Source organism: Rhincodon typus, chromosome 4, assembly GCF_021869965.1.
Source record: "Rhincodon typus isolate 14 chromosome 4, sRhiTyp1.1, whole genome shotgun sequence".
NCBI lineage: Eukaryota > Metazoa > Chordata > Chondrichthyes > Orectolobiformes > Rhincodontidae > Rhincodon > Rhincodon typus.
The window spans coordinates 20,944,992-20,957,675 of record NC_063335.1 but is presented as its reverse complement, the minus strand read 5'-3'; the positions used below and the strand labels follow the sequence as shown (position 1 = coordinate 20,957,675).

The 12,684-nt window shown below is 40.2% G+C and overlaps 1 protein-coding gene across 2 annotated transcripts in view; it reads left to right on the top strand.

The window, feature by feature from the left end:
- The window catches only part of pkia (cAMP-dependent protein kinase inhibitor alpha), an 89,389-nt gene extending 78,986 nt beyond the window's left edge, over positions 1-10,403 (top strand). The window contains exons 1-2 of one of the 2 annotated variants that reach the window (XM_048596112.1): positions 284-343; positions 10,017-10,403. In XM_048596112.1, the coding sequence (XP_048452069.1) occupies positions 293-343; positions 10,017-10,208 (243 nt within the window). In that variant the 5' untranslated portion in view covers positions 284-292 and the 3' untranslated portion in view covers positions 10,209-10,403. Of the gene's footprint in view, positions 1-283; positions 344-10,016 lie in introns of those variants that run through there. The other variant, XR_007261987.1, reaches the window with a different exon arrangement.
- The last annotated feature ends 2,281 nt before the right edge of the window (positions 10,404-12,684 follow it).

The window sequence follows — 12,684 nt, the reverse complement described above, 5'->3', positions numbered from 1 at the left end:
TATATGTGCACAATAAATGCAAACCATCATACTGCTAAATTAGTATGCTTTTCACTACTTTGTGCCAAACAGCTGATTGCAATGCATAACAATTTCTACCCCATTGTCTCAGGATAGAATCAACTGCCTATGCCAGCCATTATTATGAAGTAACATTCCATCTTTGTGCTTATGCAGATGTAACTGTAAGTTGCCATGGCATTGCCTAGCAACCACAACAAAGCACTAATGACAAACTTGGCCAATATCTGATCTGGCTTCGTGTGCAAAAGAGAAACTTGGAGTTGCAGTAATGACAGAAAATACCACTTGCACACGGAATTCTGAGACTAATATTGCTCAGGTACCACTTCATCATATCATTGTACATCACTTTCTTTTCTCTCACAGTTTCTTCTGTTTTCTATTTCTGGCACCTTTCTATTCTCTGTCCATCTTCTCTGGTGCTGAGCCAAAGTGGTCAATCTTCAAGTGTGGTAATTAAGTCACTCTTGGCAATCTACTGAAATCGAGAGGCACTGGATGACAATTGAGCAAGGAGCTGTGGGAATTTTGTTGATCCAATCCAGGGTTCACACAGTCCAATCCTAGCTCCCCATTCTTTCACTTTTCCTGTCCCGAGCAAATTTCCACTCCACATGAGATTGGATGAATGTCCATTGTAGAAGAGCCTTGGAAACTGGGACACCCCATCAGTTTTTACCATTGCTTCTATCAACCATGTACAACAATACTGCAGGTGATCAGGAGAGTTTCCATGAAATTTAGCCCTTGTAATCTATTGGATAGATGAATTTTCCTGTGTACAGACGGTGCCACATTTGTTGAGTTTCTGCAGCATTTTCTGTTTTAATTTCAAGTCCTGACTTAAAGAAGACTCATTTACAATTATTTCATTTAAAGATTTTTTTTTTTAATATTATTAATTTGACTTCAATGTTCTTTGCCAAAGCCTTCCACCTCTGTGGCCCACGTGTTCACGTGACTTCCCTCCAGTGCTCTGCTATTGTCTTCACTCCCTCTTCTCTTTCCATCTACCACCTTTGCAGCTCCTACATTGTCTCCTTCCAGTCTCAACCCCCATCAGGCCTCACCCCCATTACTGCTACTTGCCTGGCCTCACTGTCCCTTCTCCTTGATCCCACCTTCCTTTCGATTTGTGTGGTTAGCATGCAAAACAATACTTTTTGCTCTATCTCGGTACATGTGACAGTAATAAATCAAATAAAATTACATCCAGTTGGAAATGGGCAGGTTGAATGGCTTTGGGTAAGTTACCCAATAATTTCTTACCTGGAACCCAACAATCCTGGATTTTAAGCTCTTCAAAATGACTACAGCCACACTTGGGAGTGGGAGCAGTAAGTGATGGAGGGGAGCTTCAATTTCAAGTGATGTGAGGTTCTTGTAAGGGCAACAGCATGATACAAACCCCTGCAAGCAAAACATATGGACCTCAAGCATTTACCTACTGTGTGCCATTTCACATCCTTGTCCCAAGCATTCTCGATCATAACAGACAATATTACAAGTCAATCTCATTGTCACTGTAATGCAGACAGTTGAGACCACATTGACTTGGATGGCAACTTAGGCCAGGCTGGCACGGTCTAGTGTCGTGGCCTCTTCTGACAGTCCTGGAGGAAGCGGCATTCTCCTCTGAATTATCATATCCACCAGGACTTCCAGGTCCTTGTCTGCAGAATGAGGTGCAAATTTCCCCTTATCTGACATGTCAGTGCTGACGTGTTAGTAGCTGTATCCTATCACTAATATTCCTCCAATCCCTCATATGACTAGAGTGTAAACTGAGCAAACTTTGTGTACAATTGACTTAGCCATTCATCACCAGTTCTGGCTTGAACACATCAAAAAATTTCTCCTCCCCTTCTCCCTCTCAGCTAAAACCAACCACTATTCTATCACTGTTCTGAAGGGCAAAGGTTATTATTTGTCAGATAGTGACCGACTTCTGTTGGCTTTTTCACCCTCATTCACATGAAGAGATCATGTATCTCACTGTGTTTGAGACCAGCCGTTCCACTTCCTGTTTACCTTCATTAATTTGACTATAATTCTCTTCTATTTTAGCCCTCAGCCCATGTCTCTCTCTTCCTGCAGCCCCTTCTCTCTTCAAGATCTTTTTGTCCATGAAACTTAACTCTTACTCTCTTAATCCCATTCCCATGTAAATCCATTTCACTGTTCACTCTTTCCTAGTCAGCAGATTACCTCTCATTGTAAACAGCTCATTCTGAGCGGCTACTTTTCCCTTTTGAAATCTGTAACCAATATTAATTTCCTCAAGAACCTTACTCTGAAGTCTCTGCTACTGACTCTAACCCCAATTCCAACCTCTCCTTTCTGTGCAACATTCTTAAATGAGCTAGCAGCTCTCTCCTTCATGGTATGTCTTTCACAACTCACTGCTTTCATCCCTACCACAGCACAGAATGGTTCATAATGAATCATAAAAGACATTCTTCACGATTGTAACTATCGTGCATTGTTCTCCTCGTCCTCCTTGACTTCACTGTAATTATTGATGAGTGTAAGCCCACGATCCTTTTGCCTTTCTCAATTCTCACTACTGTTTTTTTTTATCAAATCATAGCCACAGTATTTGTTGAAATTCTTACATCCTTTCATTGTCACCTCTGGTTTCCCCTTCGTATCTATCCTTAGCCCCATTCTTTCCTCATTTACTGATTTACTTCTTGGTAATACACATTCTGGCACTAGTTATTTTCAATTTATTTGCAAATAACGTCCAGCTCTACCACTCCATCGTATTCTTTGATCCCTCATTCACTTTGTTCTATCAAACCATCCAACTTGTATTCGTGGACAAGCCTTCATTTTCTCTGGTTTTGATCTGACTGAAGCTATTTTCAACCCCCACCACAGGGTTTTATAATATTTACTTAACAGTCCAAGGTGGAATTGGGAAATTGGTTCTTTATAATAGAGAAGTTGGCTTTCCAGTGAAAATAAAAAGGTAGAGGGAGACAGACTGCAGAAAACAATCCAGACTATCCACGCTCAGAGACAAGACAAAGTAGCTTAGGCCCATGATTGTTCTTTGGAAAAACTTACTGGAACGTGAACATTGTGTGATTACTGGTTGAGGGCCGGGCCAGACTCATTTAGTAATATTGAGAATTGGTCATGACATTTACTACAGGACTAGAGAGAGTATAGCATTTGTCTTCAACTTCTTTCTGCGTGGTGTAATGCCATTCTGAATCGCTGGTATATCAGTACCACAGGCCACCTGCTTCTTCCTGAGAGCTGTCAAATTAAATCGAGACTGTAAGCACAATATCAGAAGTGTACGTTTGTATTTATTTTCAAGGAAGCATCAAATTGTTGTTCTTTGATATGGCATGACATGTATAAATATGTTATTTATAACTATTTGGATTTTTTTTTTCTAAAAAGGGTTCTTCTGATAAACCATTTGTTTTCCCATTTTTATCTTTTCATGCCATCTCTAAAATTCACAGGAGGTACTATTCTTTATTTAAAAGATGCATTTTTGAGATTCCTCCCACTCACATGCATTATACAATAGTCTTGTTGTGAGTGGGAGTCTTGAGAATACATTGTCAAAATTGGCTTACTGTGCATATTTGCCCTAAATGTTTCTGATTTTTTTTCTTAAATATATCAGATGAACGTTTAAGAGGCATTTAGATAGACACACAAACAGGCAAGGAACAAAGGGTATGGACACTGTGCAGACAGATGGAATTAGTCTAGAATGGCATCATGGCTGGCACAGACATGGTTGGCTGAAGGGCCTGTCCTGTGCTATATTGCCCCATGTTCTATAATATCCACAATATCTTTTTAGTCCCTGCAATTTCCTGTCTGAGTGCATTTTTCAAGCTGCCAGAAACTGCCCAGTTTCTTTAGAGTGGTAGGAGGTAAGATTTTTGCCTTTGTGGGTATATATCGTGAAAGCCTGGACATAAGGGATAACTTCCGGCTTATGAAGTTTGAACTGAGTCCCAGGGTCTCCTTAACACAAGCCTACAATGCTCATGTAGAGGGACCACAGTGGAGCATAGGAGTCCCAGCATGGGTGACAAAACAAGACCAATGGACATAGTCCATTACCATCCTAGGAACTCAGTCAGCCTCTCTTCTCTCTTACCTATCAACACCAGCAAGTTTCAACCTAAGAGAGTATTAGGGAAGATGTTCACAAATTGGGTGGTAGGAGGGTATCCAATGTTCTTAGTGCCCATTACCTCAAAACCTATTATCCTGCCTATAAGGAGCCTCATCTATCATGAACACACATCTGGATGACATTCTGCCTGATGTTGTAAATATTTAGAACAATGGACAGAAACGTTTACTCAAATGTGGCCAGATTTCTGCAGATACTCTTATTATGTGAGACATCCTGTCAGAAAGCCAGGCCTGGATTTTCACAGAGATAGGATGACTCCAGGAACCTTTTTAAAAAAAACGGAACCTGGATCCAAAGGTCTCAACCCAATTTCCAGCCGATCCTATTTTTGTTGGCAGTGGAATGTGGGTGGGGTTTGAGTCATGCTGGTGGGAAACATAAACACAGCAGAGCCACTTGAAATTTGTACTGACTTCCAACTGCCCTCATTTTCCCTGCGATAAGAGTTTTAGAGTCATTGAGGTCTACATGACAGAAAAGGCTCTTCGGCCCATTGAGTCCGTACCAGTCAAAAACAACCACATAACTATATTCTAATCCCATTTTCTAGTACTTGGCCCATATCCTTGTATGCCTTGGCATTTCAAGTGTAGGGGGAGTGTACTGTGGGAGTCACAATTTTATGGAGGAAGCACCAGCATTCTTAAAGGTTGGGTAAAGTCTGATCTGAAGTTATTTCAATCGCCAACCCTTAAAAACATTTAGAAAGAACTGGACTTCAGCTGCCAGAGTGAAACCAAGATGTGCTACTGCAGTGCCTGAAGTCAAATATTGATGAGGTCTTAAGAAGTTGTTCAAGGACTATCTGAGTTTTACGTGGTTACTGAATAGAAGTTTATTTGGTTTTATAACAGACTGCATTCACAAGCATATTTAAAATCTTTCAATGGGTTTTGTGAATGAGAATTGATATTTTTTCTTTCACATGTGTAAAAGATGTCTATTAGATTTTAAATATATTTTTCTAATTGCGGTGTAGATCCTGATGCCTGCCCATAGTAGGAATTGAGGGAATGGTAATGTATATATTAATGGGTTGTGAATTAGCATGAATGTATGATGTTGTATAAAGGTGACAAGAAGGGTATGGGGACATGTTATGTACAGGGAAGTGAGGCTGTGTGAGGTTGAAAGTTAGAAGGTCTAAAATCTTTGAAAATGACATGGACAAAGCCTTGGGAAAATGGGATATCTGGCATGTTAATCTCTTGCACAACTGTAAATACAAATGCATAGGATTTGTTTGACATAGCCATCATTATCCTGTTTCCCTCCAAAATAGCCTATTTTAATCGGGCCTAGACAATGTGGACTAGAGTGGGATTTGTGGCAGAATTGTGCAGAAAGTCCGCTAAGGCTTAGGTCGCTCCACCTTTTATGCATTTGCCAAGTGGTGAGTCAAGTTTCTCACTAGCAGCTACATGGCAACTTCAGTTTGCTGCTCCAAAAAGCTTCCATGTTGGACCCAGAGCACCAACATCTTGGGCACACTTCATGGACACTAGCCAAACATATCCCACATGCATGAACCTTGGCATCTGACATGTGCCAGACTCTGAGAGCCCTCACAGAATGCCTCCAATCTGCTTACACTAGGCTTCTGCTACTTCAATGTTGCACCACTGAGTAATATTGCAACGATCATCATATGGGGCTGCGAGGACATTGCTCACTTGGGGACATCCAGCGGCTCATTGCCTAAACCAAGTCTGCACCTTCAGCGTGTCTGCTTGCTGTCATAGTGCTCACTTACTCTGAGCCAACCTAGATGCTCATAAGATCACTGCCTTGCATCACCCTGCTTGTCTTTCCTTGCTGCAATTTTCCACCCTCAGCCAGAGATACTAGGCTCATATTACTGCTATGTTGCCTTCCCATTTAGCGCAGACACAAAGGCAGGAAGCTCATCATGGTTGACAGCAGTCCTCAGTAAAGTGAAGGGGGATAGCTCGTGGGATCCTGGCACTGTACGCCAAAGGCAGCCTCCAGTTCCAGTTCACAGGATCAGACACAGTCAGTCTGCCAATTGAGGTGGTCAAGTCAAGGTGCTGTTCACATAAGGAATAAGGAACTGATTGTCAGGCAGCCAACCACCTGTCTTGACTCTTTCCCCTCTTGTGGGCTGTTCTCCTCCTGGAACGAGAGAGAGGTGGGTATTACGGTTGATGAAAGTGGGCAACATAGTTGTTAGTTTTGGTACAAATGGGGAGGTGACGCAAGTGTGTGAATGGGCAGCTCTGAAGGATTGTAGGGTTAGAGGACAAGTGGTGAAAATGTTGTGAGAGTGGTGGAGGCTTGGTGGGAGGTGGTACAGTAGCAGAGAAAGAGAGTGTAAGTTATTGAAGAGAAGATGGTGGCAGTTACAATGGTGGAGTGGAGAAGGTCATTGACCTTATTCCTACATTGCTCAGCATTCCCCCAGATGGGAGCCGGGAGGAAACATCAGACCAGACTGGCGTGGTTTGGTGTTGTGGCACCCTCGGCTGGTCCTGGGGGCAGAGGATGTATGACCTCTGCCCTACCATGCCCTTCAGGCCTCTGCCCACAAAGCAGGGCAACAAATTTCCCTTATTGGCAACATTCAGGTCTGTGCAGGGCAGCTCCAGACTGACAGCTCTGTCTGGTTGTATAATTGGCTTCTAAAGAGGATACTGGTGCCAGGGATGATGATCTTTTCTGGAATATCCCACCAATGGTTAATTCGAGGAAAGGCAAGTGGCAAATCAGGGCTGAAATCAGACAAGAGGGACAGTATAAGCCTGTGTAGTTAATGAAACGATTTTGGTAAGATACTGCTAGAATGCTCACTAGCCTCACGGTGGACTTCAAAGAAAGAAACTCAACACAACCACCAGTGAGCCAGAAAAGGTAAGATGCAGCTTCATATCAGTGTTTTCAATGGGCCCACTGTACTTCTCCCAACAACTGTCTGAGTTAATTCATTGAAAAAATGTGTCACGATTGTGGTTTTCCATGCAGATTTCTTCTCATATTCCAATTCTGTGACATTTACTACCTGTTTTGTGAACTCTGCATCTTTCTTGTTTGCCAGGATTTATGCTGCTTGCCAGGATTTGTGCTATTTTCTGCATTTTATAAGCTTTTTATTTTAGCTTTATGGTGTCTCTTACCTCTTTTGTTGTTCATGGCTGTTTTTTTGGCAAGTAAAGCTCTTTCTTTTTGGGATATAAACTGGTTCCATATTGTATTAAATTACACCTCCCACTGATCTTATGTCGTTTTACCCATTAGCAGATTTACTCAGTCTACTGTGAACAGTCTCTGGCTGATTGCACTGAAGTCAGTCTTACCTAAATCTCGAACCTTACTTCTTGTGTATTTTCAAAACACTACATTGAGCTTGATTATATTATAGCCATTATTAGATAAATTCTCATTCACTATCAGGCTGTTTACTAAAATTTGACTTGTGAATCATTACTAAATGGAGTTTGTCATGCTCCTCAGCTCACTGTTCCAACTGTGATTGTAGAAAATTTTGACATCTTCGACACACTGAAGAAATTAATTACCCTTCTGTCACGCGCCAGTCTGTTTATCCCAATCTATATGAAAATCAAAATCCCGAAATTGTTACACTGCCTTAGCTCCATACTCATGTAATCCCAGCATATATACAATATTCCTCTTCATGTCTGCTAACAGGAAGTCTTAAAAACTTTTCGTTTCTTAAAATTTCTACCTGTACAGACTCTGCTGTCTATTTATCTTTCATTACATCCTCTCCCAGCAGTGAAGGAAAGTCGCACTCAATCTCAAAGTCTGTTCCTTTCCCTTTACCATTTTCTTTGTCTTTCCTACACACCTTATGCCTTGGCTTATTTTTGCTCCTTTTACTGAGTGCCTTTCTCACATGTCTAAGTAACAGCTACCATATCATTATCCTCCAAGTTGAATTTGTGTCTGCAGTACATTCAATTTCTTCTCTATACTGGAACATTTGCACTAAGAACGCTTTTTTGGGCCACCATTTTCTGCTATTATGTTTTACTTATACATTCCTTATTTCTTTCTCCAACCTTAAACACTTTACGTTTATTTCATTTATTTTTATTTATTCTCTTCCCCTTTACCTGTTTTAAGCTCAGTTTCTGATTGTTGTTGTGCTTGTCTATTTGTTTTTAAACTTTATTAATACCACTTTTACCGTCTTTCCCATCTGAATGACTTGTTAATTTAAAAGCCTTCTGACCACTCTTTTTATCCCTTCCATTAAGCCTCAGCCAGTTTCAGGTAATTCCCTAATCCCTTGTCCCAATACAATTGCCTGAAAATGAATGAAATTGAACCCCTGATATAACAAAGTGTAGAGCTGGATGAACACAGCAGGTCAAGCAGCATCAGAGGAGCAGGAAAGCTGATGTTTTGGGTCTGGAACCCCTGTTTCCCACACCACTCCTCCAGCCATGTATTCACCTCCCTAATCTGATTATCCCTGTGCCAAATCACATGTTATAACCTATTGAGGTCATCTTTCATTTAGCACCTAGTCACTGGAGCTTTTCTTGCCTACTTCTCCCGTATTGTTTGTCCAAACGTGGATCCCAAGCACTGGACCCTCCCCCTTCCTCTCCACATCCTTTCAAACCAGTTTGAGGTGTCCCTCCCTTTTGCACCAGGTTGGAAACATACCATGTGGGATGATAGATCCTGTTGATAAAGAGTTCTAAAAGTCCTAGAACTACCAATTTGTGCTTCCCCCTCCTCCTTTTCCCTTTGGACAGCTCATACTCCAAGATGCCATCATGTATCTGGCCATCTGCTGGTTCCTATACAAGACAGAGACTTCAAATTCATGTGTGTTTGCACAGAAAAAATCTCACTGTTCACAAAGTTCCACATCCTGCAGTTCAGGTACACAACTTGCTCTGCCATGTATTGGTCTAGATTATTTTATATTTTTATATACACTTGCCAGTTTGGTACATTGTTTTGTTTTTATTTTTCAAAACATTAACTTGCACTGAGCACTAGTCAAAATGATCAAGTGCACATGCTGCCAGCTTACACAAGCCACGGCAAAAAAAGCAATTCCTCCTTTCCCCTCTGCACCAAATTCCCATTCTCACCAAATTGACAACTTTTGCATTCTATTTATGATGAAATCCTGTACAACTGCACTAAACTCTGGATAATTCCTTACCAGCAATGCTTACCAGAAAATTCCCACACTCAGGAAATTCGTAACTTTTGAACTCTATTTACAATGCACTTCCTTTACGACTGCAAATTCCCATCGTTAAATAAGGAGCAAAGAAAAAATAACTGTTTTTTCCTGCCAGAATCATTTGGTTACCTTGTATTGTTATAGAGCAGTGCAAATTAAATAAGTATTACACTGGTTAAGTATCTGCTAAGGTACCTTGGAGATTTCTTAAGAACAATGAATAATTACCATAAGAAAAGACATCCTTTTCTTTGTGCGTAGGGAGTTTGAAAGATTATAATGATTTTCTAACTGTTTTTACCTTTAGGTTATTTTTTAAAATAGTTGGTTATTTTTGATTGAGGTACAAGTTATAAAATAAACTAAATATTGTACTAGTTCAACTTTTTCAGGACCGCAGTATAATTTGTTTGGGCTTGTACATAGTGGCATTCACAATTATGACACTTGCATTTAAAGCAGAAATATGAAACGTTTATGTATAAACACTGCTGAAAGTCTCTGGGTTACACAGATTATAATTACGGCTGCCATGAACATGTGACATGTACGTTTGGAGTTCTCTCTCGGGAATTTTATGCTGCTTCTTCCTATAAACTCTTATTTGTTAATGTGCTTGAATTGCAGATATTGCTATGTGGAAACTTGTCAGCAATGACTGATGTTGAAACCTCGTATGCAGACTTCATCGCTTCAGGAAGGACCGGACGGAGAAATGCACTGCACGACATCCTGGGTTCTCCATCTGGTGTAAACACAAGTGACTTAAGCCTTAAATTAGCAGAGCTGAATATTGATAAAAAAGGTGAAAATGTTTGATATTATCAGCTCTTTTAACTTGTGTTCTTCGTGTGTTGACGTGATCTTTGTAATCAAATTATTGGAGAAGGAAAGTCTTTGTTGTCCATCATTTAGACTACAGGCAGTAAGTTAACTTATAAGTAAACCAACTGAGAGATTCAGATAACGTTCTATCCTTAATTAATTTGGTTTTGGTTAACATTCGGGTTATTGATCACTATTTACTGATCACTGTCCAGTATCAGTGATGATAATTGGATATTGGTATATTCTATCTAGGGAGATGTGTAGGTAGTAATGTAAATAAACCATTTTTAGCTATCTTTAGCTTTGATGTTTTTTGCAGTCTATTAAGCCTGAGACCTATGATCTTGCAGGATATGGACTACTTTTGTTTTAAATGCCACTACTCTTTAAAGAGCATAGAACATTGCACCACATAATTATATAATCATCATCATTTTCAACAGCTTATATAAATGCAGTATGATTTGAAGTTTATAAGAACCAAAAGAACTGCGGATTCTGTAAATCAGGAACAAAAACAAAGTTGCTGGAAAAGCTCAGCAGGTCTGACAGCATCTGTGAAGAAAAAAATCAGAGTTAACGTTTCGATTCTGAGGAAGGGTCACCGGACCCGAAATGTTAACTCTGATTTTTTTCTTCACAGATGCTGCCAGACTTGATTTGAAGTATTTTTGATCAAGTGTCAGTAGAACATTTAACAGTCATCATTGTAACCTAAGATTTAGGTTAGCTCTGGGAAAAGAACAAGGGACCAATTACAGTAAGAATAAATAACCAGTGAAAAGCCAGCTTCAATACAATTAGAATGAATCTGCAGTAGTTAAGTTGGAATCAAATCTTGATTGGCAAGATGGGAACTGAGCAATTGGCTGCCTAAAGGAGAGAGAATTTGGGCACAGTCAGGATATTCTGCCAATAAGGAGAACAGTAGTACAAAGAAAACCACAGCTTCCTAGATGATGAAAGAGATAGAAATTAAGGTGAAAAGTGTGCTTAGGGCAGATGTCAAGTGAACAATACAACTGAGAACCAGATTGAACATAGAAAATTCAGAGGGAAATGGAAAAGGTAAATAAAAGAAGCAAAGTGGGACGATGAAAAGGACTGGCAGCTAACACAAAAGTGAATCCCAAAGTTTTTCTATAAGCAAATAGATAGCAGAAGAGTGGTAAAAGAGTGGTAAAAGAAGGAGTGAGGCTGATTAAAAATGGAAAAAAAAAATTGAAGGGGCATAGCTAAGGTATTAAATGAATATTTTGTGCCTGTCTTTCCTTCACAAGTTCATGCTTCAGGACAAGATAAGTTTGAAAGGAGATTTGTTAGAGGCATTGAAGATCATAAGAGGTCTCAACAGAGTAGATGGAAATTAACTGTTCCCTTTGGTGGAAGAATTGAGAACAAAAGGGCACAGTTTTAAGATAATTGCAAAATAAGTAATGGAGACATGAGAAGAAACCTTTCCACACAGCAAGTGGTTAGGATCTGAAATGTACTGCTTGACAGTAGGAGGAGGCAAGATTAACTGGACATTCAAGAGAGAACTGGATTATCAGAAAACACAGATTTTGTGGTGCTAGGAGGACAAGGTGTGGAAATTTGCCCCTCAGAGAGCCATTACAGAATTGAAGGGCTGAATGGTCTCCTGTACTACATTAGTTCTGTGACTCATTGTTTTGAAATGAAGATTTTTGATAGGTCCTTAACCATTCAGAAGAAAAAATATGCAGTATTTGGAACTTCTGGCAGTAAAAGTTATTCTTTTTATGCTTTTAATGTTTCACTCACAAGTGTTGGTGACTGAAACATTATTTTTCTTTTAGCACTTACTATTACAAGGAAGGACTGCCTGTGTTAGGTAGCATTCAGCCAAATTTCCAGAAAGCTTGGTCCCTCCCTTAGACTTAAGAGAGCATGCACCAGTCCAAAGATGTGCAGGATAGGTGGATTGGCCATGTTAAATTGCCCATAGTGTCCAGGGATGTGTGGGGAAATGTAGGGTTACAGGGACAAGGTAGGGGTGTGGGTCTGGGTGGTATGCTCTTCGAAGGGTCAGTGTGGACTCAATGGGCCAAATGGCCTGCTTTCACACTGTAAGGATTCTATGATCACTGTAAAACCCAGTGCAAAACCTCCCAGATCCTGACTAATCATCTTTATACGTGATTTTGTGGAATCTTGACCTAATTTTCAATGTGATCAACTGTGCACAAGATCACATAAATTCATTTATTCTAGTTTCTTTACAGCCAGGCTTCATATTATAATTCTTGGTTTAACTTGAATGCAAGGGAGAAATGACCCTGATGTGAAATGAGTGAACAGAACAGTGTCAGATGGGCTTCAGTTTGGAGAAATGTGAGGTCATTCATGTTGGGCCTAAGAAAAATAAAGTGGTATTTTCTAAATGGTGTGAACTAAGAATTAAGAGATAACACAGTGTAGAGCTGGAGGAACACAGCAGGCCAGG